Genomic DNA, 26,811 nt, shown 5'->3' on the forward strand with positions numbered 1-26,811 from the left:
GCTTCATATGAAGTCTTGTGTACATGTGCGTGCTCCAGGGGACGAGGTCTGTATACCTTCTCCGTGGCCTGGTAGTGTGAGGCCCTGGGTTCTATGTAACCGTCACACACAGGCATCACAACACATGAACAAAGATTCTTACGTGTTAATGAGGCATGGGGAGGTGTGTTGTAATTCCTGGTTTCACAAGTACTCCTTTTCTTTTCGGTTTCACTGGTAAAACACTAACAACAAAAAGCAGCCTTTCTTTCCCCATCTAAAAACCAGGAAGTCATCCGGCCCTCGAGTCTGCCATGCAGTAGAAGAGAGAGGCTTTTTGCTTCTTAGTAAACCTCCAATAAAGAAACAGTCAATTTGAAATCAAACATTTGCAAAATGAGAAAGCAAGAAAGAACTACAAATATCAGAAACGTTATTGTTTTATAATGTATTCTAGTCTCATGAAGTAACTCACTGCTAGAGTGGGAGAACTTAAGCGGTTTTAGGTTGAAACAAAAAAGTGTTGTGTAGTTTTTGTGTGAAATACTTGTTACCTTGTCTACATTATTGTAACCTTAACAGGATCCATCAAACTACCCTAGGGATCTATGATTTTAAAGGTATTTAAAATGGTTAGCTCTAGCGTTTGGCCCGCTGTCCTCGGGCGGGCCCTTCCCGGAGATTGGTTTGAAGCAGTATGTACAATAACATAAAAAAAGCAATGCTGCTACACGGAAGCAGCATCCATCCGTAAGCCAGGCCCTCTATGAACGTCTAATTCGCGTTATTGAATCCTGTTCCTCCTACATTATTTCAGTGTTGACAATCACTCCGCTGTCCCTCGAGCACAAGGCCTATCGATAAGTACCTCGCCTGAGGCTGGGTAGGGGTTATTCTAAACGTGCTGCAGACATGCTGCGTGGCCAGACGGTCGTGCCCCAGGCCACGGGAGTTTGCAGAGCCGCAGGCGCGAGGGGGCGCCCGCGCACGCCGGAAAACTACAGCTCCCAGCAGCGGCTGGGCGGACGGCGCCTGCCTGGCGTCCCACGTGACATGGTCCCCGGCCGCCGTCCGTCACGTGCGCAAGGAGAGGCGGTCCTCGGCGCCCGGTCACCTGACCGCTGCCCGGTCCCGCTCTGGTCGCCGAGATGGCTGCTTACCTGCAGTGGCGCCGCTTCGTGTTCTTTGACAGGGAGACGGTGAAGGAGCCGGCTGGGCCCGACGGGGGCGGAGCCGGCGGAGCGAAGCCCTTCGCCCTTCCGCCGGGCATCACCGTCTGCGACTCGGGCAGAGGCAGCCTGGTTTTTGGGGATATCCTTGCCCGGGGCTCCCTCAGGAGGACGCCGTCTGGCGGCCTCCCCCACCTTGGAGGTTAGCGCGGGGAGCGAAGCCGGGATTCCCCCACCCCCTTTTAATGCTAGCGGGTAGGAGAGAGGTTGGGCGCCTTTCCCCCTGCTTGGGCGCCAGTGCGGCGGGATGAGATTTAGGAGTGGCCAAGGCCTTTCCCCTTTGGGCGTCAGAGGGAAATGCACAGATTGTGCCACCTGCCGCTGCTGCCACCCGATGGGGAAGGCCAGTGAGATCGCGCCATCCAGGGTCGGCAGCTTCGTGACAAGGTCGCTCCCCGTGCCTGGCTGGTGGTGTAACGTTCAAATATTTGCATGTCTGCTTCACGTCACTAAGTTGTCCCCCACTAATCTCAGGGCACGGGTCCAGGGCTGGATGAGCTGTGTAGTCTGATCTCCCCTTACTCCTAGAGGAGAGGGCTTCTGCGTGGGGCTGAGGCACACTGATGGTGTGGAGTGGAAGAAACTTGCTCTCCCACCACCTGTGCGTTACCTGTTTTGTGAAGAAATGAAATGGAAAGTGTGTGAGTGATGTATAATGCAGTCAAACTTCAGAATATTTCTCCTTTATAGAAAGAGAGTTTTGGGTAGTTAACTGGGGTATGGTAAGCACTCACTGAAACCACAAGGAGTGGTTTTGCTGACATAATGTGTGTTTTTGGAATCGCTCAGGCTTTAGGAAGTGTAGTCCATTTTCTTTGTTGCATGATGCACGTGAAGACACTTGTGAATGTGTTCTGCGTGGCTGAGAATCACTGCTGGTAAGAACTAGAAAGAGTACAATAGGCAAAACTATTTCATCTATGTACTAGAAACAAGGTGACCACCCTCATCTTGAAATACACTATGGGTTCTATACAGGAAGGTTCTGAAAGCCTCCCGTGAGGCGCTTCTCATTGGGAGTCGTCAAAAGTGTTTAGTACCTCGCAGCATTGGGCCCTAAACTAAAGTAGGATGTCTGTTAGGTGTGCGCCGAGCTGTTGTTTTGTTTTTCGGTTGCCCTTTGGCATATAGAAAATGTCTGCCTCTTCCAACTCCAGGTCACCTGCACGTTAAAATGTTCACTAAATGTTTTGTTGCCCTGCGATCACCTCAGTGACTGGAACAATAGCTAGTATAAGTATATTGGGCCAGCTGTCAATAAATGAGGGTAGCTGAAGAAGGGTTTGGTTGTGATATGTGTGGTTTCATTTTGTTTTCTCTGAGTACCTTGACTATCATCTACATATGGAAGGTCAGATCTGGTTCTTGCCACGCTCCCTTCAGCTTAGCAGTTTCCAGGCTTACAAGCTGAGGGTGACTCACCTGTACCAGCTGAAGCAGCACAGCATCTTGGCTTCTGTTGGTGAAGATGAAGAAGGCATTAACCCGCTGGTAAGTCAAATGACAAAGAGGACATGAGCCCATCTTGTGTGCTTTTCTGAGGAAGAACAATGTATTTGGATTAGTTTGGGAATGTCTTTGGTGTAAAAACAGTGTGTTAAATTCTAGCCCTATGGACTTAAAAGGGACCAGGTTTTGGCCCCAATATAACCTTAGGACCATATCTACTCACATGCTGTCTGTGTTGTTTGCAGGTTAAAGTCTGGAACTTAGAGAAACGAGATGGTGGGAATCCTCTTTGCACAAGGATTTTCCCAGCAATACCGGGTAACAAACCTACAGTTGTGTCCTGCATAACTGTCCATGAGACTCTTAACTTCATGGCTATCGGTAAGTGAAAAGCCAAACGCCTCCTGAAGGTGCCGAACAAACTCTGAAGTTAATATGATGGAATGAAAATGGATTAGTCCTACAGAAGGCGTAGGCGTAGAGCGTTCTGACATTTTCACGTCACATGCTTTTCATCCTAAAGAGAATGAACCTGACGCTAGTTGAGAATGCCAGTAATTGCTTGCAAAAGTTTGGCAAATCTTGATTTTTACCATAATTTTTACCATAAAACAAGATTTAATGTTCTATTGAGGTTTAAAAGTTAGGTACATACTCTTTATCTATATCGCAAGAAAGGAAAGAACAAAAACAAAAAGGACACTTGGGTAATTTTGACCCCAAATTGAGATTTTGTTCAGGCGGAGGAGAATGGGTTTTGCAATACGGTAATACCAGGCTATAAAATATATAGGAAAGATGAAGAACGTAACACTGGTGGGGGAGTTGCATTGTATGTTAAGGAAACCGTAGTCAAATAAGGTGCCAATCTGAAATGAAACAAACTGTACCATAGACTCACTACGGATAGAAATTGCATGCTTGGCCGGATTTATACCTTCCGTGCCCTAAGGCACAGCATCTTCAGCGCCGCCGCCCTCTCCTCACCCCCGCCTCCAGCTGATGTTTGTGTTTTTTGTAATTTTAAATATGTATTTTTTTGTTATTGTATTGAATAAATGTGATTAAAACAATCACATAGGTAGCAGGTAGGTGCTACTTTACTGCACATGTTTCCTTCCTTGACTTTTGCTTCGCAAACGCGCTAGTGATAGCCTCACAGTCCATATCTTTTTAAAAGTTATCCTTCAGTAGTTAAAAGGGTCCAGGCCTCTGACCCTCGGGAGCACCAGGCTAAGGGCTTTAGACCCGGAGGGAGTGCTGGGGCTGAAACCCTGCAGTTCTTTTCCCGGCTTCAGCCCCGGAGGGCAGGGTGCTGGGGCTTGGGGCTTTAGCTACGAGGGGAGCGCTGGTTTCAGCCCCGGCGTGACCCTCCCCTGCTGAAACTGGGAGCGGGGCTGTACGAGCTCTGGTGCCCCCGCCCCCCCAGGCAGAAGGCGGGAATGGAGCCTTGGGGCTGAAGCCCCAGCACTCCCTTGAGATCTAAAGTCCTGAGCCCTGATGCTCCCAAGGGTCAGAAGCCCTGATACCCCCAGAGCCCTGACTCCCCCCTACCTGCAGTCCCAACCCCACTCGGTGTCTGTAAGGTCTTGTTCAGAGTTGTGGACGTTTCAGCGTTACGGACAACCTCCCTTCCCGAGGTGTCCATAACGCTGAGGTTCTACTGTATAATTGGGTTGTTTGTCATTTTTAAAATAAGCTTACGCTAGCCACTTTTAACCACATATGTACAAACTTTTTAACTTTTAACCCACTTTTAACTTTTACATGACCCTAGAACGCCAGTGCCCCTAGGCACGTGCCTACTGTGCCTAATTGGAAATCCGGTCCCGGTTGCATGCTTGACTAAAAAAAGGTATAGCAGTAGGCATAGGTTACCAACCACCTGACAAGGATGGTGACAGCGATTCTGAAATGATAAGGTTGGCTGGAGAGAGGCTCCAGAAGCAGAAAGCGCAGTTATAATGGGTGATTTCAGCTTGCCTTATGACGACTGGGTGAATGTCACGTTGTGGCGTGACGCAGAGATAAAATTTTGAGACGGAATGAGTGACTGCTTCTTGGAGCAGCTAGTTCTGGAATCCACAAGGGGCAGATGAGCACGATTTGTTGGGGGAAGAATCAGCACGGCTTTTTGTAAAGGAAAGTCGCGCCTCACCAACTTATTTGGATTCTTTGAGGGTGTCAACAAGCACTTGGACAAAGGTGATCCAGTGGCTAGAGTGTACTAGGACTTTCAGGAAGCCTTTGACGAGGTCCATCACCAAACTATCTTATGCAAACTAAATAGTCATGGGATAAGAGAGAAGGTCTTCTCGTGGATCAGTAACTTGTCCAGAGACTTGTTCTAAAAATGTGACTTTTGACCAACTGGTTTCCTTCCATTTTACACTGTTGAGTTTTATAGTGCTAATTATGTACATGTGGCACACTGTGTGATTTAAAACAACTGTTACACAAAACTGGTTCCAGCGAGTTAGGCATCTGTTGTAGCAAAGCAAAACAAAAAAGAGCAATAGGAGAAAATAAACCATAAAGAAAGCGTCTGTGTAAGAAACGGAGATGAAACTTTCTCAAACAGGAAAGCTTTGCACTGGGCCAGGTGATGGCCGTGAAGAAGTCCTGGTAGACCCTACTCAGGAAGGGAGTTTGATACATGTGTCCGTGAAGTGAGAAGACCGTGGGACCGCCCCGGTACGCGTATCTGTCTGGGAAACAACAAGGAGGATCCAGCTGACTCAGCCGCCTTGGACTTAATACTAGTAAATGTTTGGAAAGTGCCATAGACATAAACAGTTTAGTCCTTTTCCTTCAACAGGCTTTGCAGATGGAAGCGTTGTGCTTACAAAAGGGGACATCACACGAGACCGACACAGTAAGACCCAGATCTTACATGAAGGCAGTTACCCAGTCACTGGCCTTGCCTTCCGCCAGTCTGGGAAAATCACCCACCTTTTTGTTGTCACCACGGAGAACATCCAGGTAAGATATTGGCTTGACAAAGCTGTAATGGAGGTCAGACTCTGGCCCACTGATTGTAACGGCTCCTGGTTATTTATCGCCAATCTGCCGTTCGATGTAATCTCTAAAAAATCATATTTCCTTCACAGTCCTATATGCTGTCGGTGAAAGATTATTCTCGTCTGGAGCTGGACACGCATGGTTGCGGTTTACGCTGCTCCACGCTCAGCGACCCCTCCCAGGACCTCCAGTTCATTGTGGCAGGAAACAAATGTGTGTATCTGTACCAGCCAGATGAGCGTGGCCCCTGCTTTGCCTTTGAGGGACAGAAGTTGATCGTTCACTGGTATCGGGGATACCTCGTCATCGTTTCCAAGGACCGGAAGAGCTCTCCAAAGTAAGACTCCGGGAAGCAGATGAGTCCATTTTACATGTATTCACTGTGCAGTTTTTGTTCTTTGCAGCTCTCCTGGCGCTTTGTTGTGCAAGGCTATTGTGACACAGATCCCCATTGCTCTAAGCTGGCAGAGGGCTCGCTGGTCTGTAACAGCAACTCCTAATAGGCCTGCCGCTTTCATAGTATTCATTCAGAAAGAGTACCAGTTGCGGGTTTTAAATGGTTATGATTATCCTCGTAAATGTAGGTACGGCTGCTGTGTAAGGAGTTATGTGTATATCCACTGGAAATGTGTTCTGATAGTTTGTATCAAGGTGTTAATCCCCAGCAGCGGTGAAGAACTGATTTCCTGCCAGAACAAAGAGATCTATCCGTCCGTCTGTTGACACGTATTGTCTCATTCGCCATCCCCAGTCTGAGCTAAATGCAGAGGAAGAATCCTGAGATTTAACAGGAAGAGAAGAACAGCAAGGGGCTCAGAACCTTTTCCAGGGATGCACTTCAGCGATTTACTAGACTATATCTGGGGACAAGGAAACCATCCTGAATTCCTCTGCCTAGGAGGTAATCGGGTGGTGCGATTACATTCATGAAAATAGGGTCTCAATCAGGTTTGGCTGAAAACACTGCAAAAAGGCTTTGGGTAAGATAATCTTATTTGGACAGAAGGTCAGACAGTTCAGGTTAGTCTCTAGGAATGGTGTTACAATTTTTTTCAATAGGTAACCCTTCTGTTTCCATTATCCTTACTCACTATCTCATAAATCTTGATCTTTGATGATAAACTTATGATTGTTTTCACTCTAAGTGGAACTCAGTGCCGTAGTATTGTACGGGATGCTGCTCCTGAGCTGAATCATTCAAGATGATGTGTACGCTGTTGCCTTAGGGACAGCAAACCTCTTATTACTGTGAGTGTTCAGTGATTAAGGAGCTGAACGCTACAGGGGAAGGCTTCAAAGGGATTTCGGGACTGGAGTGCACCTGTCGTTAACCTGCGAGCCAAAGTAAGGGGTGACATAGCCCAGAGGGGATGGTTTGGGGGCTAACAGGCTGGAAGTGTCAGGGAGCTGACACCCAGTTAAGCAGCAGCAAGTCTCTCTCTAGCTGGAGGCTGAGTGGGTAGCAAGGTGACTCTCAGTCCTGGGCACCCCGAGAATCATCCCAGGTGTTGACTGACGTTACTGTGGCATGTGATTAGTATTAGAGCTCTGGCAAAAGCTGCTATGGATTGATCTGAATCTACAGAATCCAGTCATTGCTCCTGGGATAGCGGCATGCACCACCCTCCAGAGCCAGTGGGATCTGTCACCACCCTTTTATAACTCAGATATGATTTCTCCCATCTAGTATGTGGACTAACAACGTACGACATACTCACATGGTTGTTCAGAGGTTTGTATCCCGGCTCTAAGTGTGTTAAGGAGACGCTATTGAGAATGTGACTCAGAAATCCAAGAGCATGTGTGTTAAACTGTTCCTCTTTCTTCTGGTATCCAGATCAGAGTTTGCTGGGAGCGACCCGCAGAACTCCGACAAGCAAATTTTGAATGTCTACGACCTGTGTAACAAGTTCATCGCGTACAGCTCGGTCTTCGATGACGTGGTGGATGTCTTAGCCGAGTGGGGGTCTCTCTACGTGCTGACTAGAGATGGGAAGATCCATGCGCTTCAGGAGAGGGATACTCAGACCAAACTTGAGGCAAGCCACCTTCTTAATCTGTGTTTTATGGCTTCAGAATTGTAAAAGCTCCACAGATGAGAGGTTGAGAAGCCAGCACTTTGGACAAGCGAGTTATATGTCGGCAGCGTCGCGTTGTTGCCTTGTTGCTCCCAGAATATTGGCGAGACAAGGTGGGTGAGGGACCAGTAGCGGATGTGACTTCACTGACCTTGTCTGTAAGTGAGTTATATATCAGATGAGCTAACAGCTTCTCTGCACAGCCAAGTCATTGTAGACAACTTAGTCTCTTATGCAAACCTGTATAGGGCTTTCGACAGCATTGAGTGGAAGGAACACCTAGCCTTGCGGGCACTTACGACATTTAGCTGATGAGGAGAGTAGCAAGTGAAATATGTCACTGTCTAGAGCAGAGGGTCAAACACCTTGTTCCCTGTGATGGATTTATTTTCAGATGTGGCAGAATCTAAGATTTTTATTTAAAAAAAAGAAAAGAAAAAAAAAACCTAGTCCTTGTGGCTGTGAAGGAAACTTCTTCAAATGTGAATCAACAAGAACGCCTCAGTTCATAATCTTCCTGAATCTGCAGACAGTCTGAGACACAATAGCTTTGAGAGGTGTGAACTCTCCCATTAATCTCAATGGAGTATTCATTTTTAAGCCTTATAATGGACACTTGAATGTAAGCATTAATTATGTAATTGATGACCAGTTGGTGAGTGGTATGGGGAAGGAGATGAGAATGAAACCTAAGGAGGTGCGAATTGCTGCTAAGAAGGAAATGCAGAGGGAAGAGAGGAGGAAATATCTGAAGACTGAGTTGAGGGACGGAAACAGAGAAAGGAGGATAAGGCGGGAAGAGAAACAAAGGGGAGAAATAACGGTGTACCTGAAGGGGAGCAGATTTTCCTGTTGCGTAGGCTGAATGTGACAATAAGGGACTGAACAAATAATTACTGACAGTTCTGTTATTAAAAGCCAGATTCTACTACTGATCTCTGTGGTAACCTGCCATTGATCTCAGTGGAAGGTCTGTGCATCGAGGGGAGCGTGTTGTCCTGAACACGTTCTTTGGCCTGTGGACTGTAATTAATTAAAAATTAAATTTGGGGCTTGCCACAGAATGAATTTGACATCTCCTTCCAGAGATTTAACTTTTCCGATTTGCGGGGCTGAGGAGAGGGCCGTATGTGGTATAGGGAAAGGAGGCACAGGGACAGAGATGGTTAAATGTAAGAGTGACCATACTGGGTGAGACCAGTGGTCCATCAGGTGCATTATCCTGTCTTCTGACGGTGGTTGATGCTTCAGAAGGACTGACAGAATAGGGCAATTACTGAGTGATTCATCCCCTGTCCACTCCCAACTTCTGGTTTAGGGACACCCAGACCATGGGGTTGCAGGTATCCCTGACCAATAGCCATTGATGGACCTATCCTCCATGAATTTATCTAATTCCTGTTTGAACCCAACGATAGCTTTGGCTCTCAGAACGTCCCCTTGCAATGAGTTCCACAGGTTGACTATGTGTTGTGTGAAGAAATACTTCCTTATGTTTGTCTTAAACCTGCTGCCTATTAAAGGGCACATACTTGTGACCTGATGTGTGGGAGCCTCAAGGAGTCAGGACAGGAGTTGGGAGGTGGATACATGTTAGTCAATATGTTGCTTCTCTGCAGTACGCATAATCTGATTTTACTGATTAAGTCCCCTACATTCTCAGATCTCTGCACTGGAGTTTCTTCTCTCTCATTCCCCATAAAGAGTTCATTCTCCTCATCCACCCCACCTTCAAGGCTCTGCCCCTGTCTTCTACCTCTGCTGCCTTGATCTCTGTTCTATGGTAGTGAGAAGCCCAAGTCGTTCTGGTCTGAGGTGGAAATTATAAGTTTGTGGGGTGTCTTGGTTTCCTTTGGGATTAAAGGCAGGGAAATTGCCTGACCTCTGCGTTAAGAAGGCGAGAGAAGCTCTTGCCCTCATATTGCCATCTTCTTCTCTTCACATTTCATAGATGCTGTTCAGAAAGAATCTGTTTGAAATGGCTATTAACCTGGCCAAGAGTCACCACTTGGATAGCGATGGCTTATCAGAGATTTTCAGGCAATATGGAGATCATCTATACAACAAAGGGAACCATGATGGAGCCATTCAGCAGTATATACGGTAGGAAGGGCCGTGAAAAGCCAGGGGAATATAATGAAAGTATACGGGGCTGCTGAGGCCTTGCATTTAGCTAGACCCTGGGTAAAAGACACAAGTCAAACCGAATGTAATGAGTTGTAGTGGTAATAAAGGGTCTGTCAATCAGCCTTACAGGGTTCTAAATTAACAGCATCACCTTGGGAAAGGAACCTGAGCATCACTGTGTACAGCTCAATGAAGAACTCTGCTTTTTTACCACAGCTATATATTGAGCGACAAGGTGTTAGGATACATAAGGAACAGGATCGAGACTAAACAAAAAAATATTATAGTGTCATTATATAAACAGTGGCTTGCCTTCATTTTGAATTCTGTGGGCAGTACTGGTTATCCCATCTCAAAAAGGATATTACAGAATTAGGAGCAGTTTTTATAAAAGAGTAACGATAATTGGGTTTGGAGAACCTGTCCTGTTAAGAATGAAAAGATTGGGATTGTTACCTTAGAAAGGAGATAAACAGGAGGTGATGTCATATAGGTATATAAAATAATGAATGCCCCAGAGAAAGTAGATCAGGAACTTCTATTCTCTCTGTCTCGTAACACGCGAAACAAAAGTATGTTTGGTGAGATTGAAAGGTGACAGGTTCAAAACTTGATAAAAGGAAATACTTTTTCAGATAGTGCACATTTAGACTATGGAATGTATTGTCACAGAATGTCATTGCAGTCAAGAATTTAGCAATATTCAAAGAGGGATTGGACACTTATTATGGATAACATGAATATCCAGAGATATAATATGTTGTTTGCAGTGTTGTGGTAGCCACGTTGGTCCCAGGATATTAGAGAGACAAGGTGGGTGAGAACATAAGAATGTCCCTACTGGGTCAGACCAAAGGTCCATCTAGCCCAGTATCCTGTCTTCCGACGGTGGCCACTGCCAGGTGCCCCAGAGGGCATGAACAGAACAGGCAATCATCAAGTGATCCATCCCCTGTCGCTCATTCCCAGCTTCTGACAAACAGAGGCTAGGGACGCCATTCCTGCCCATCCTGGCTAATTGCTATTGATGGACCTATCCTCCATGAATTATTCGTGAGGTAATATCTTTTATTAGACCTACTTCTGTTGGTAAAAGAGACAAGCTTTCCAGCTACACAGAGCTCTTTTTCAGGTCTATGTAGCCCGAAAGTTTGTCCTTTTTCACCAACAGAAGTTGGTCCAATAAAAGTTATTACTTTGTCTCTTAGGTCATGTCTGCACTACAAAGTTGTCAACTATTTAAGTAGACATCGAGCCTCTGATTTAAGCAAGTTGATCTGGTGTGTCCACATCACGCTCATTGTGTCGGTGGAGTGCGTCCTCACTAGCAGCGCTTGCATCGGCACACTGAGCACTGCGCTGTGGGTAGCTATATCACAGTGCCTGTAGCCAAACGGTATTTTGGGTAGGGCTTGCAATGCCTCATGGGACCAAAATATTGGCACGGGTGGTTATGGGAACATGGTGTTAGCCTCCTGTGCTGCACTTACCTCCCTCCCTGAAATCAACGGCAAACAAACCAAGCCTTTTTCACACCTTTTTTTTTTTTTGAAAGCCTGGGTTAGCTGCACAGACACTATATCACGATAAGCATGGACGCCGCTCAGCTGCACACTCTTGTTGTGAGCATTACAGTCACCTCGCACCTCATCCTGCAGTATTTACACAGGACTTGCTGCATGGAACAATGGGATGTCACGCAAGCAGCCCTGCTGGAAGCCATAGAACAAAACAATTCACAGTTGCTGGTGACAGTCATGCATCAGCTGAACATGATTGAGCCCCGTTTCTGGTTCTGGGAAACAAGCAGTGACTGGTGGGACCGGATCGTTATTCAGCTGTGTGAATGCGTAAGGCCACTTTCCAGAAACTGTGTGCAGAGATTTCCCCAGCCCTGAAACGCAGCAATACTAACATGAGAGCTGCTCTGACAATGGAGAAGTGAGTGGCTATCGCTCTGTGGAAGCTTGCAATGCCAGACTGCAACCAGTTAGTGGGATGTCAGTTTGGAGTGGATAAATCTACCATGAGATCTACCGTGATCCAAGTTTGCAGGGCCATTAACAGACTTCTGCTAAGAAGGGTAGTGACTCTGTGCAACGTGCAGGACATAGTGGATGATTTTGCCAGGATGCCGTTCCCTAACTGTGGTGGGGTGATAGATGGCACACACATCCGTATCTTGGCACCAGACCACCTTGCCAAAGTGTACATAAACTGAAAGGGATACTTTAGTGGTGTTGCAAGAACTGGTGGATCATGGGCTGTTTCACTGACATCAACATGGGATGGTCAAGAAAGGTGCATGGCGCACATATTTAGGAACACAGGTCTGTTCAGAAAGCTGCAAGCAGGGATTTTCTTTCCAGACTGCAAAATAACCATTGATGAGGTTGACATGCCAGTCATGATCTTGGGAGACCCAGCCTATGCCTTGCTCCCCTGGCTCACGAAGCAATATACCGGCCGCCTGGACAGCAGTAAGTGCCGGCTCAACCATAGGCTGAGCAAGTACAGAATGATGGTGGAATGTGCCTTTGGATGTTTAAAAGGTCGCTGGCACTGTTTGCTTACTAGGTTAGACCTCAGTGAAAGCAGTATCCCCATTGTTATCGCTGCCCGCTGCGTGCTCCATAATATCTGTGAAATAAAGGGAGAAAAGTTTCCGCCGGGGTGGGGGGTTGAGGCAGATCGCTTAGCAGTCAATATTGAGCAGCCAGATACCAGGGCAATAAGAGCCCATCGAGGGGCTCTGCGTCTCCGTGAGACCTTAAAACCCAGTTTCAGCAATGAGCCAGAGTAATGTGACGCTTATCTGTGTTGTTCCTTACCAAACTATTCCCTCCATTGCATTTTCTCCCCTGTAAACTTCACCCCCACCAACCACCATGTGTGGAATGAATAAAGACCCTTTTTTCCTCAATCCATTTTGTTTTATTATGCACACAAACACAGAGACAGCAAAGAAAAGTAAGATAACCTTGGGCAAAAGGGCTGATAATAGTGTGAGAGGAGAAACAAGGAAAGTTTGTTTACAGATGCACTGCAATAACAATCAAAGGTCTGGGAATGGGCGCCTTCTGTTCCTTGTATCCTCTCCTGGAGCTGAGTGCAAGGGATATAGGCTCCTTCCCCCCCATACCTCATAGGACATTTTGGGGCAGAGGCGATGATGGCAGGCAGTGCTACAGAGGGAGTCTAGCATCCAGCAGCCTTTCTTGAAGCTCAACTAGATGCCTCAACATGTCTGATTGCTCCTTCATAATCTGCAGCATCTCATCGTGTGTGGCACGCTCTTGTTCCCTGCAAGCTCTCCTGTCCTCCCTGTCTATGGCCACGCAGTGGAGTTGAAAGCGCTCTCCAGAGCGGTCACAGCAGAGCACTGTGGGACACCTCCTGGAGGCCAATTCATTTGAATTACACAGCGCAGTGTCTACACTAGCCACTGTTGACCCGTGGATGTCGAATCAAGTGCTACGCCTCTCGCGGAGGTGGAGTAAAGAAGTTGACTTTACAAGCGACGTAGGTCAGTGGAAGGGACTCGGTAGTGTAGAGACATACATTAATAGATTAACACGTCGACCTAAATTTGTAGTGTAGACCAGGCCTTAATGATACAATAGTTAATGCAGACAAAAATTGCTTCAAGTAGCCAATCTAATTTTTTGGGATGAGGTCTTCACGGGGGGACTGATTATTTCAAATCTGCCTACTGTGGGTTTCTTGCACCTTCCTCTGAAGTACTTGGTGCTATCCATTTCCATAGGCAGGATACTGGACTAGATGAATCACAGATCTGATCCATGTGGTAATTCGTATGTAACACCTGGGGAATGTTTTAAAAAAAATAAAACTACATTCAGGGAAATAATTTTTTTAAAAAAAAATCTTATACATTTCTTTTTATACCAGGGTTTATACAACTTTAACAAAACCTGCATTTTTGGGCCTAAAGTAACTTGACAAGTGGCCTTTTATAGTTTCATAAAGTGGAGTTTGGGTAAGAGGCAGGAGTTCTTGCTTAGAGCTATGTGTCTTATTTAGAACCAATATTTCTGTCTCTGGGATTCTTGGGGTTTATGTAGTGTTGACATAAATTTTACTATCGAGTTGTGATCACAACAGTGAAATAGCAGGATAATAGTGGCTAAGATGTTGAAGTGGGGAAAAGAGCTCTGACTGTGGGGCTCAGGAAACCTTGTTTTTAAACCCTTTTTGAGGTGGTCTTAACTCAGTTTTGTGTCAAAACCACACCTTCCCCTTAAAATAGGATGTTAAGTCATCATGTGTTTTCACCCCAACCTTAATCCAAGCCTCTGGGGCAGAGTATTAAGTTTGCTCCACTACATGTGAGGATGGATGGTATCCTGGTCTGACCAGTCATTATTTCTGAAACATAGCTGGGTCTCTAGTGGGTGGGTTCCTGTAGGTGTCCAGAGCTTTATTGCTGTGCTGTCAATTCCTTTATCTCTGGCTTATTGGAAGTAGCAATCTCATGTCACTTTTCTCCCAAGAACCATTGGGAAGCTAGAGCCATCTTATGTGATCCGGAAGTTCTTAGATGCTCAGCGTATACACAACCTGACTGCGTACTTGCAGACACTCCACCTGCAGTCCCTTGCCAACGCAGACCACACCACCCTGCTGCTAAACTGCTACACCAAACTCAAAGACAGCTCCAAACTGGAGGAGTTCATCAAGGTAATGGGGGAAGGTAAAAGTAGTTATGCAAAACCATCAGGTTAGTACAGTGATTAGAAAAAGGGTAATAGCAACATGGTTGACTGATTCCAGTAGTAGCTTTGCCCACATAAGGACTGCTGGATTAGTCCTCAGCATCCTCATGCACTTGTGCACATATCTCTAAGCTTCCAGCACCACTGCAGCATTCATTTGACTTGCCATCTTAAGCTTTGAGCATGGAAGATTGTTTGTGTTCCTAGTGTGATTCAATCTTAGAAATCTAACTAGAACAATGGTCATCTGCACATGCAATGCTTGTCTTGCATGAGAGTAATTTAATGGTCACTCTTTGGGTCCTCATGCATGGAAGCTGGTCTGTATCTGCCAACAGCCTAGAGGATTCTTGCTGATAGGCCAGATGTCTGCAAATCCATATCAGGCCTATCTCTCTCCCTCTCCTCCCAGTAATGCCCCATCATTTCCTCCTTGTAGACCAGTGAGAGTGAGGTCCACTTTGATGTGGAGACAGCAATCAAGGTGCTCCGTCAAGCAGGTTACTTTTCCCATGCTGTGTACCTGGCAGAGAAGCATGCACACCATGAATGGTTCCTCAAAATCCAGCTGGAGGACATCAAGGTGAGAAGATACCTTTAAACATTTCTGTTTGATCCCTATATGGTAAGAAAGCCTCTCTTTGTTAGGAATGCTCCTCCATGCAGCATGGGAGTCTAAGCTGCTCATGGGACAATTGTGCTAGCAGTACAAACAACTGCTAGCATTGTGCAATAGTCAGACTTGCCTCTGAAGCATATAAGTAATTACACAGGGCTTAAATGTCCTCTTGCTTCAGGTGCTGCTACTGCGATAGCTGTTTTGTCCTGGATCAGTGCCAGTTGTCCATCTGGCTGCCACCATTTCAGCCCACAGATGGCCGCATTTCAGTGATGGGCAAAGTTATTATTTGGGATACCCTTTTATTTATTTATTTATTTATTTATTTAAATAAAATACTGCATTGTTTCTCTGCATGTTGACTACTGTGCAGAGAGGGCTTTGGCTTTTGTATCTGAAGTACAGAGGGTGGTACCACGTGCCAGCTTTCACCAGCTCTTCCTTGCAGAATTACCAGGAGGCATTGCAGTACATTGGCAAGCTGCCATTTGACCAGGCAGAAAGTAACATGAAGCGGTATGGCAAAATCCTGATGCACCATGTCCCCAGTGAGACCACAGAATTGCTGAAGATCCTATGCACGGACTACCGGCCCACAGGAGACCGTGAAGGCTCTGGGATGCTGGAGGGGAAAAAAGTAAGATCTGTGTAACTGAACCAGTGTGCCCTTGAGTGAGGAGATGTAGCTAATGTGATGATTTCATAGCTGACAAAATACAACGAGAGAGTGTTGGAGTTAAGGGACGTTTCCTGTGGAGACGTGGGGTCACGGATGCCGTAAGAAACCTCGTGCTTTGTTCCATTGTTATTGAAGACTTAACAGTCTAGGGTGAGCACCCTCTGGTATTAGGCAGGTCTGAGGACTCATGCATTGTATTGGGAAAATACTGACACCTTTGGACCATGGGTGAGGTGGCATCTTTACTACCTCTACCTGTATAATTGTTTCTTGAGTGAACAAGAAGCTGGAGACCTCGGGTCTGATCTCAGACTGATCTCTCCTCTCCTCTCTGGGTAAACAGCAGCAATGGTGAAGTGACCTGCACAATCAGTGGCAGAGCTGTGACTAGAACACAGGAGCAGTAGCTCCCAAGGCTCTGCTTTAAGCACTAGGCAAATCTCTTCACTAGTTCCTCCCCCTCTGTTCCCAAACCTCTGCACTGGAACATATGAGCAGAGCCCAGCCTCCCATCACCACCCTAAGGGGAGTTGGTGATGTGTTGGCAGAGGCTTTGGAGCAAGGGAATTGAATTGCTTGGGCCTGTAGGTCCCACCAGCACCCTCTAGTTCCCCACTAGTGCATCCTAGACAATGGGATACAAGGGTCCATGTGGCTTCTGTTTCCTAGAAACGTTGGGGAGGGTCCACCAACTTTCCCCCCTTAGAGATGGCTCACAAGGCCTCTGCTTCTCTGAAAGAATTGGGGACAGTCGGCAGCAGGGCAAGGGAGCACTCTCCTTCAGAGTCCTTGGTCCCTTTCATGTCCTCTGACATCAGCAGCATTGTGAACTGAACTTTGAAAGTGCAAGAAAGTGGTGTGGGGGTTGGGTGCTGATTGGGGTGGAAAGGAAAGTGAGACAACAGGCACTGAATAAGCAAAAATAGTGGCTCTAAACATAACCAGACGGGCTAATAATAAAGGGGAACCACTTCTGAGTGGTAGGAAAGATGGGAGAAGGGCCCATTGGGTCAGTAATAGGGGAAGGTATTGTAGGGAGTGGGGGAGGGGCTGAGTTGGGGAGAAAGTTTATTTAAAAAAAAAAAAAAAAACCTACAACTAAGATTTGTGATTTTGATGCCCTGTTTGTTTGTCTGTCCATCACTGTTTGCCTTGGCTGTTTAGGTTGTAAGGTCTTTGGGGCAGAGACTGCATCATCTTATGTATTTGTACACTGCTGTGCACAATGGTGCCCTGACCCTCATTGGGATCCATGGGTATATCTGTAATAAAATATTTAATAGCAATAGACAACTGGGAAGTTCTGAAAAATCATTGTTCTGCACTGAGCTGCTCTAATTCCACCAAGATCATGTGAAAGGAAGTTTCCCTGGATCTGGAAGGTAGAAGTTTGAATTTCCGGTGTTTGGATCTGCTGGTTGTTGAGAGAGATTCATCTTAGACTAGGTGGGGAGTGTACTCCCAGGGTGACGCCTGGAAGCCGTTGGAACCACCGTGCCCCCAAACCGTTCAGCTGGGTTGGCTTCCCACACTGCTTTTGCTGAGAACACCCAGCCAGCCCCCTCTGAGCCCTGTTATCACCCAACATCACAGCAGGTGGCGCCACATACCCAACTGAGTGCTTTACCTAAGCCACTCATGGACCCACAATGGAGGCACTAGCCAATTGCCCAGCCTTGCACCCCTACTGGAGTATAAACCCAGAAGTAAACTGTCTTGCACTTCACAGGGATCTGTACGGTGCAAGCTCATTAAATTAGTCTGCTTCCCCCTCAATGTGGGGAAGATATGCACCAAGCCTTTTGCTAACTGAACTGAGATTTTCCCAAATGCTTCACTCAAAAACATACTGGTTAAGATAAAACAAAACAAGTTTATTAACTACAGAAAGATTTTAAGTGATAAATGATAAACAGATCAAGGCAGATTACTTAGCAAATGAACAAAAATGCAATCTAAGCCTAATATGCTAGCTGGATTTGAATCAAACAGTGTCTCACCCAGTTAGATAGTACAAGCAGTTCACCAAGTTTCCATACACAGGCTAGAAATCCCGTTAGCCTGGGACCAGCACTTCCCCCAGTTCAGTCTTTGTTCCTCAGGTGTTCCCTTGTGTGGGGAGTGAGGTCCCGTGGTGATGTCACTTCCCCCTTGTATAGCTTTTTCCGTGTGGCTGGAACCCCTTTGTTCCAAGCTAAGTTCCCAGCCCAATTGGTGGAAAAATTAAAGTACCAAAATGGAGTTCAGTGTCATGTGATCTGATCACAATCCCTTGCATTCTCCTGATGAGTCATAGCAGCCATTATCCATAGGCTGGCTGAAGCGTCCACAGGTGAGTGGACAAGCCTTTTCCATGGCTATTGTCCTTGTTGATGGGCCATTAGCACTGTCTAGCTTCTTCATTGTCGTACCTGAAAGACTAGCAGTGGGTGCTTCCAGCCTCACATCATACTTTAGTAACTCCCACATAGCAAGATTTCATAACTTCACATATGATGATAGCACATACAGTCCAACAAGATATTAATTTTTAGCAGATCAAGACTTTTAAAATACCTCACAAGGCATAGTTTGTACAAATCATATAATAATTTCATCACCATGGGGAAATATGGGGTGCTTTGGGATGCTGAGTGCCATAGAGAGACATGCACTTGGTATTGGACAGTGTGTCTGACTTTCTTTCTGGCTTGTGTTAAAGGCTAATTCTGAAGAGTTCATTCCAGTCTTTGCAAACAACTCCCGGGAGCTCAAGGCTTTTCTGGAGCACATGACAGAGGTGCAGTCTGACTCTCCCCAGGGCGTCTATGACACACTGCTGGAACTTCGACTCCAGAACTGGGCACATGAACAGGATCTGCAGGTTTGAGCTCCTTTCACCCTGTAGCTAGAGAAGGGGCTTTGGTGGGCCCACCATTTCTATTTGCATCATTTTTCAACCTCTAAGCTCTGCTCATATGTGGTGTTAATACAGGGTGACCCAAGCATGCTGTGCTGGACAGACGAATGGACAAACCAGCACAGTCCATCTATTAAATTTCGATTAGGTTTGGCTGGACTCTGTCCCTAGGGGTCTCATTGATTGTGGGTGCTGGAGAATTATGACCCTTTGGGAAAGTGCCTTGTCTCACTCGCCTGCACCCTTTCTGTTCTGAAAGCTGGCTCCCAGCAATCCTCTTGATCACTGAGTATTTCTTTGCTAATAAAGGCCAAGGAGAATTCCTCCTGTTCTTTTAATAGGGAAAGGAGAAGATGAGAGGGAACTCTACCCCAGCCCCCAGGAGAGCTGCAGTGTAGGTGTCTGGTCCTTGGGGTGGAATTTGCCAAGCTCCTGGAGCTTAACGCTCTGTTTGGTTTTGTCTCCTTTGCAGATCAAAGAGAAGCTGCACAGCGAAGCCATCACCCTGCTGAAGAGTGGAAGGTTCAGAACAGTTTTCCATAAGGCTTTGGTCCTGTGTCAGATGCACAACTTCAAGGATGGTGTCCTCTACCTTTATGAACAGGGCAAACTGTGAGTGCTGCTTCCCTTCCAGGGACTGAGCCTTATTGGTTCAGGCACTGGACCACAACCCTTTATGTACTACTAGAGGAAGGGAAGGGTGAAGATCCTCTGATGGTCTCAATGCAGGGACCTAGGTCAGTTGCCAAGCTGAAAAACTAACCTGTGTCTCTGCTGCTGTTTTTGCAGAGGGGTAGTGTAATGTAATGTAGGAGGGCCTGGCTGACCTGGGTCTTTGCAGTAGTGCTGGGGAAGTATGTGGCCAGGTGACAGGCTGGGGTCCCTGCAGGAGTGAGTAGGGGAGAGGTGGGCTGACCAACTGACCTGTTCTCACCCTGGGGTCCCCTTTTTTCAGTTTTCAACAGATCATGCATTATCACATGCAGAATGAGCAGTACAGGAAGGTGATTGAGGTGTGCGAGTTGTATGGAGACCAAGAGACCTGTCTCTGGGAACAGGCCCTCAGCTATTTTGCCCGGAAAGAAGAGGACTGCAAGGAATACATCACAGCAGTACTGAAGCATATTGAAAACAAGAACCTCATGCCTCCACTGCTCGGTAATGACAAGATCTATAGCAAGGAAATAGGGCTAGAATGAGCTCTCTCTGGACAGAGAGTTTGGAGGAATGCAATAGTCAATGCAGCTTGAGAGGTAGCTAGTCCACTAGCAGTCTGCACTGTAGGGAGGGCACATACCAGTGATCCCTGATTGAGCGGGGGGGGGGGGGGGGGGGGGCTTACTAATTCTAATCAAGCCTCACAACCTGCCTGTGACTAAGCAGTATCCCCATTCAGTCTCTGTGCCTTGGTTTTCCCCTTTGGTTAAGTGTCTTGCCCAAGACAGACAGTGAACTGGTGACAAAACTGGAATAGAATCCAGCTCTCTTGACTCCCAGTGCCCGGCTCTGACCACCTAAACACCTCCCTGTCCTCTTTCTGGAATCCCCTAAGCACATTGGTTGCTAGAACCCCAGTTTCCCTGTCTAATACCTTCTAAAGTTTAGAGTTTTATTCAAGAGTTTTGTAATTCAGTAAAACCCTGACCCTTTAGGCCTTTGGATGGCATTTCAGAAAAGAGCAGTCCAGATAAGACCAGCATAGCTGTTCCAGCTCTTGGTTTGTTTCTGTATTAATGTGCTGGTTATTCTCAGTTGTGCAGACTCTGGCTCATAACTCCACGGCCACGCTGTCTGTGATTAAAGATTATCTTGTCAACAAGCTGCAGAAGCAAAGCCGCCAGATTGAGCAGGATGAGCAGAGGATTCAGAAATATCGTGAAGAGACCACAAGGATCCGCCAGGAGATTGAAGAGCTCAAAACCAGGTGCAGGAGACACTGTCTCTCTCTCTCCCTATCTATATAAAAATCTAGTTTGAGCATACTATAGTGTCCATCCCCAAGATCTCCTCCTGTTCTGTTGGTGGTGGTTGAGTGAGCTTGATATAGTTTTGGAGACCTAGAGGGAAAATCCTGTATTCAGCAGCTGCTCAGGTGCACTGACTCTGGGGTGTCTTACGTTGCGTAGTCCTCTTTTTTCATTTTCTTTCTGTCTCCCCCCCTCCCCACACCCAAATTGTCTCAGTCCCAAGATCTTCCAGAAGACAAAGTGCAGCATCTGTACAAGTGCCCTGGAGCTGCCTTCAGTCCACTTCCTGTGTGGTCATTCCTTTCACCAGCACTGCTTTGAGAGCTACTCAGAGAGCGATTCAGAATGTCCCACCTGCATGCCAGAGAACCGAAAGGTCACAGATATGATCCGAGCCCAAGAACAGAAGAGAGATCTGCATGATCAGTTTCAGCATCAGGTAGGGGTATCGCCATCACTGCCCTTTTCCCTTATACCTGCTGGGTTTAAACCTCTGCTGTGCAGGGGCAACAGGTTTGTAGAAATTTTGTTGGTGCCCAGAACGCCCAGAGCCCACTCTGCCCCCCACCTGCCTAAGGCTCTGGGACGGAGTTTGGGTTGGGGAAGGAGGTCTGGGGTGCAGGCCCTGGGCTGGGGCAGGGGATTAGGGTACAGGCTGGAGGCTCTGGGAGGGAGTTTGGGTGCAGAAGGGGTGAGAGGTTGGGCTCTGGGAGGGAGTTTGGGTGGGGGAGGGGGTCTGGGGTGCAGGCTATGGGATGGAGTTTGGGGATGGGAGAGGGTGCAGGCTCTGGAACAGAGTTTGGGTGTAGGCTCTGGGCTGGGGCAAGGGGTGGGGATGCAGCCTCTGGGCTGGAGTTTGAGTGCAGGCTCTGGGCTGGGGGTGTGGGTGCAGGCTCTGGGAGGGAGTTTGGGGGCAGGTGTGGAAAAGGGGTGGGGGTGCAGGCTCTGGGAGGAGGTGGGAGGGTGCAGTGCTTACCTGGGGCTCCTAGGCAGAGAGGGCTGGGGGACCTTCACGTGCTGCTACCCCCAGGCACTGCCCCCGCCGCTTCCTATAGGCTGCAGGGGTGCTTGGGACGGGAGCAGCACACGTAGACACAGACACAGACCCACCCCGCCATGGGGCTGCAGGGAGGGGCCGGCAGCCACGTGGAGCAAGCAGTCAGGAAGCCACTCAGCTCCGCTGTGCTGCCGTTGGTGGGTGAGGGCCCCGGACCATTTTAAATGGCCCAGGTGGGAGCGCCTGGGGGCGGAAGGCAGGGCTGAGGGAGAGACCTGGCCTCAAACATTGCTGGAGCCGGGCTCAGGGCCAGGAATATTTCTGGTGCCCAGGCACCACGGGCCCATAGAACTTGCTGCCCATGCTGCTGTGGACAGTATGCCTTAATATATACAGGAGTTCAGGCTCCTGTGCTGTTTGAGAGACTTGTTGAGAACAGGAAAGGATGAACTACTTCGCAAACATGTCCTTCTTGAACCTGATTTGTGGAGCATTGATAGCTGAATGACTTATGTCTGAGGTGCCTTCCATACCGAAGGATTCTTTTGTGCTTTACAAATGGAGGTAGCTAGAGGTAATTTCCCTTCAGCTGTCACTGAAAGGCAGGATTTAAAAGTGTTATGTTAGAATTTGTAGCTAATGTATTCCAACAAACACATTTGAAAAATCTAATGTAGACAAGGCAGTATGTACTTTTAATATATGGTAAGTTGGTGGTGTTAAAAAGCCTAGGGTTCAACTTGATTTGACGGCACATGATTTAAATGGAGATGAACTGAATATTTGGGTGAACATGTGGATAATTAGGAAGGCTGAATATCCTAACTACAGAAAACCTTTCTTGAGGTGTGTGTTAGTACAAGAACTTCCACCAAGGGTGACAATGCTCCTTTGCTTGTGCAACACAAATGCTCCAAAATGAAGTGACCAAATATGGTTGAGATTGCAGCAGATGGCACATGAGTGCTTTTGGATCAGGACCCAACCCTCTCTTAATGAAGCTTCTTTTTGTCTTTGACAGCTCAAGTGCTCTAATGATGGCTTCTCTGTTGTTGCTGATTACTTTGGTCGTGGGGTTTTCAACAAGCTCACTCTCATTACGGATCTGCCCCCAGGCAAATCAGCCACAACTATTGACGCTGGCCTGCAGAGGGAGCTCCTCATACACACAAAACGCAGCACCTAGAGCCATGCCTTCCCTGGGACACCTTTCTTGTGGATCTTGTACTATACTTATCTTGAAGACTCTGTAAATTAGTTGCTTCTTGATTTTTCAACCTCTCCAATGAACTGGGATGGAACTTGACTGGAGAGGATCTATAAAGAGGGCGTGAGCTAAGTGGCTATAAATCTCGTGTTGTTGGAATATGTATGATGCAAAGAACTGTGTACTTTCTGGGAGGGTTTGAGTCCAGGTCAGGGTGCATAGCACCCTTCTGACAGCCTCACAGTGCCTTAAGCCCTGGGCACAGCAACCTGTCTGCAACGCTGCAGGGCAATCTCTGGTGTCACATTTGCCCAGCACAAAGCCTTTTGCAGCAGGTTTCCACTGGGCAGTAACTGATTGTCCTGTAGGTTGGGTCAGCCAGCGTTGCAGCTAATTACACTGTACTAGCTTGACAGAACTGAAGGCTATGAAAATAACTGGGTTCCTTGCCCAATGATCGAGTGTTATGTGGTGTGCTTGTGTTGGGTTTTTTGTTGGTTTGTTTTTTAATTTGGTTGCTTGTAGACCAGAGATGAAGTCTGGTTATCACTGATGGAAAATCAGAGTTTGGGGCCAGATGGTCTTTTAGGGGTGTAATTGCTTCATTTGGTTGCTCTGAGATTATTTTATGTAATGAAGAATGGCCTAAGAGGCATGTAGATAGAAATTCAACTCAAATGTGAGTTCAGAATTTCTCGTGGCAGCTGCTCAACCCATGTTTCACCTGTATTAAAAGTGAACTCACACAAATTCAGTTGTGCTGTAACTGTCTTTCCATTTAAAGGTTTGAATTGCTTACTGTAAGAAATTTCTTATCTACGTACTTTGAATTTATGCATGTTTTGTAGCTCAGAGAAATGTGAACATGGGCTTTTTTTTAATGTGAACTGACTGTGATGATTTAGGGATATAATCTGCCCTGGAGCTACAAGTTATATATCTGAAAAGAGAAGAAAATACACTTCTTCATAACAAGTTAATTGTAGGGTTTTCGCTTATAGAAATGCAAAAAATGTTTTACACACTGCACATTAATCTTATCTACATAACTTTCAGTCCCTCACTCTGCCCCAAAAGCAAATCCTGGTCCCACTAGCTGCATATAAGCAATAGTCAGAAAATCGCCTCTATTTCTGTAGTACTGTGTTGCTGAGCTATGGATTGTGTATTGATTATATTGATCACTTAAGAATTCCCAGTTATCACGCTGAGGTTTGACATGTTCTTGTCCCAAGATCAGGCCCAGTATTATTAAAATTACTGTTGAGTTGGGAACCTCGATGCATGCTGTTGTAAAACTCACACTTTAGGAACCTTACTGTATTTGTAATAGTTTTATTAATACATTTAGCAAAGTCACATACGCTCTAACCCTACAAGGTAGAGATAATACAGAACATACATCTGAACGGCCCTATACTCGCCATCCCTTACAGAATAACCGAAAACTTTACCAAATAAACTTGTTAGTCTCTGAGGTGCCACAAGTACTCTTTTTTTCTTTTTGCTAAGGTATTAGTTATCTTCCTCATCACCAGTGGCCATCATCTGACACCTCCCAAGGCTACAGCTCTCCTCCAGAACACAGGCAGGGATACAATATGTTATTCTGACAACACTACGCCTAATGCATATTTAGTAGCATACGCGCCAACTCCGTGGGTGCTCTGGGGCTGGAGCACTGTAGCCAGACAGCCAGCCACCCCCCCTCAGACCAGCATTGCTGGGAACACACGGAAGCCAAAACAGGGCACTTAACATAAATTCCAGCACAGCCTTTGAAGCTGTGAAAAGCACAGGTGTGCTGCTACAATGTGCCTCTGGGAACATATACAACGATTAGGCTCACAGCAGGCAGAGGCGCTGTGACAGACATGGCTCTTAGCCCCTACTAAATAGCGTGATGCACATGCACCAACATCCTAGGTGGGAAAATATTTACCCTAATAAAAGGAATGTCCAGTAGTCGAAACTTATTGTTTCTCTCCCTTGCAAGTGTAAACTACTCTTGCGAGAGCTGGCGTCGCCCAGACAGACCAGCCCCAATTTGGCATAAGAAAGGAGAAAGAGAATAAAGGAGTACAGAGGTATAATTAGGGGACCTACAGCACCATGATTTTTGAGTGCTTTTCACTATCTATCTGCTGGTCAGATAAGTGACAGCCTCCCAAGGCTTCTGCAGCTAAGAGGGTCCCTAAGCCTTGTCCCTTATTCGTCTTTCCGCGGAATTGAGTGACCGATCCTGGCTTGGCACCGCTGGAATCGAGAGATGCAAGGAGGGTAAGAAGCACCCACACCTGATCTCCTATCTTTAGTGTACACATATTTTGAAATAGAGCTCTATACTTTGTTTTCTTTCTTTGGGATTGTAGCTTCAGTTTTGTAACTTGTTTGTGTGTGTAACATCTCTACATTTAAATAAGTAGGCACTAGCAATTTTGTAACCACATGATTAGAATCTAGTTTAATAAATTTTGGTAACCATTTGTGCATAAGCCTGACTTGTTTCTCTGGTTTACTGTAAAGCAGCCAACACAATTAAAGAACCTCAGCCGTTTTGGCTATAAAGCCTGGCCATTAGGTGAGAGTACTAAGAGCCTAGCGTTGAGTTGTGCCGCCTCCACGGGGCAAACTCTTGGGGCGCCTGTCAGTCAATCCTGACTGCCCGCTGCGAAGGAGCTCTGAGCTCTAGCAGTTAAAGTCACGGGTGTGGAGAGGCTCTTAGTACTGCCATTGGGGCACCTGTCAGTCAGTGTTGACTGCCCGCTGCGAAGGAGCTCTGAGCTCTAGCAGTTAAAGTCACGGGTGGTTAGGACCTTGGAGCATCCGTCAGCCTAGCCCGGGCTGCCTGCCGCGAAGGGACAGTGCGTCCTAGTGGTTAAAGTCACAGATGGTATAAAACGGGCATAGCTGGCACCTCACCAAACATCCTTGGCCATCGGCTAACAGATTTGGCGTCACGAACAGGATTGTGTTATAGGCTGCACTACAGTAACACAATGAAACCAGTCATGATAAACACCACAGAATTCCCTGAGCTAGAGAAAAGTTTGACCCAAGAGGGATGGGGAAATCCTCTGTGGAGCAAAGAACTGCTGGAGAAATATTGGGGAAAACCAGCAGAGATCTGGCAGCATTTCTGTAACTGGAGAACGGCCTGCAAGATGAAGAAAGGAAAAGGTGCTTGTATATGGCTGCTTACTAACATTTGACAAGCTGCCTGTAAGGATTATCATAGTCTGGCAATAGAATTTAATAGGCTACAACAGGAAAGGGACACACTGCGCAAGGAATGCCAGAATGTAGATACCAGAGTAAGAACACTGAATAGGGATATGGAACATCTTCAGAAAAGATTACTTCCCTTAATTGAGAAAGAAGGGATAGAACGAAGGGAAAAGCTGGAGACTAAAACATGCAGAATCAACCGGGCTAAAGTTGAGACTGCTCTCTGGCTAGACCCTGAGGAATGGGATGGAGACATTTGGGATTCAGCAGATGAGTCCCCCTCCTCTGAGGAGGAAGGTCCCTCTGAAAAATTAAGACCAGCTATCACACATCACAAATCAGAAGAACATGAGGGAAATTTGAGTGGGGCAGAGCTGGATGAAGAAGGGGATGACAATGATCCATCCACCTCTTCAAAAACAAAGAAGGGAGGTAAAAAGGGAAAAGGGAGTAAAGCTCCAACACACTTTACCAAAATTACCACCCGCCAATATACTCCCATGGAGTTAAAAACAATCCAGGGAGATTTTGCTAAAAAGCCTGAGGAAGGTATAATAGAGTGGCTGGTCTGCTTCTGGGACACTGGGGGTGGATAT

The 26,811-nt window shown here is 46.7% G+C and overlaps 1 protein-coding gene across 1 annotated transcript; it reads left to right on the top strand.

Moving 5' to 3' along the window:
* The first annotated feature begins 1,029 nt into the window (after nucleotides 1–1,029).
* On the top strand, nucleotides 1,030–25,263 carry VPS11 (VPS11 core subunit of CORVET and HOPS complexes). The gene is made up of 16 exons (XM_074936953.1): nucleotides 1,030–1,290; nucleotides 2,551–2,699; nucleotides 2,903–3,038; nucleotides 5,476–5,639; nucleotides 5,768–6,015; nucleotides 7,516–7,717; nucleotides 9,708–9,859; nucleotides 14,398–14,584; nucleotides 15,059–15,202; nucleotides 15,687–15,875; nucleotides 18,619–18,780; nucleotides 19,289–19,428; nucleotides 19,772–19,974; nucleotides 20,569–20,740; nucleotides 21,000–21,222; nucleotides 22,802–25,263. The coding sequence occupies exons 1-16, from the start codon at nucleotides 1,128–1,130 to the stop codon at nucleotides 22,964–22,966; spliced, it is 2,799 nt and encodes a 932-aa protein (XP_074793054.1). The 5' UTR covers nucleotides 1,030–1,127; the 3' UTR covers nucleotides 22,967–25,263.
* The last annotated feature ends 1,548 nt before the right edge of the window (nucleotides 25,264–26,811 follow it).

This window comes from Natator depressus, chromosome 22 (genome assembly GCF_965152275.1).
Source record: "Natator depressus isolate rNatDep1 chromosome 22, rNatDep2.hap1, whole genome shotgun sequence".
NCBI lineage: Eukaryota > Metazoa > Chordata > Testudines > Cheloniidae > Natator > Natator depressus.

What these genes read in the sequence shown, in the direction of transcription:
- VPS11 (XM_074936953.1), top strand. Translation starts at nt 1,128, where the DNA reads ATGGCTGCTTACCTGCAGTGGCGCCGCTTCGTGTTCTTTGACAGGGAG. An exon ending in GCCATTCAGCAGTATATACG is followed by an intron (nt 9,860 to 14,397) that starts GTAGGAAGGGCC and finishes TTTTCTCCCAAG; the next exon opens with AACCATTGGGAAGCTAGAGC. An exon ending in ATGATCAGTTTCAGCATCAG is followed by an intron (nt 21,223 to 22,801) that starts GTAGGGGTATCG and finishes TGTCTTTGACAG; the next exon opens with CTCAAGTGCTCTAATGATGG.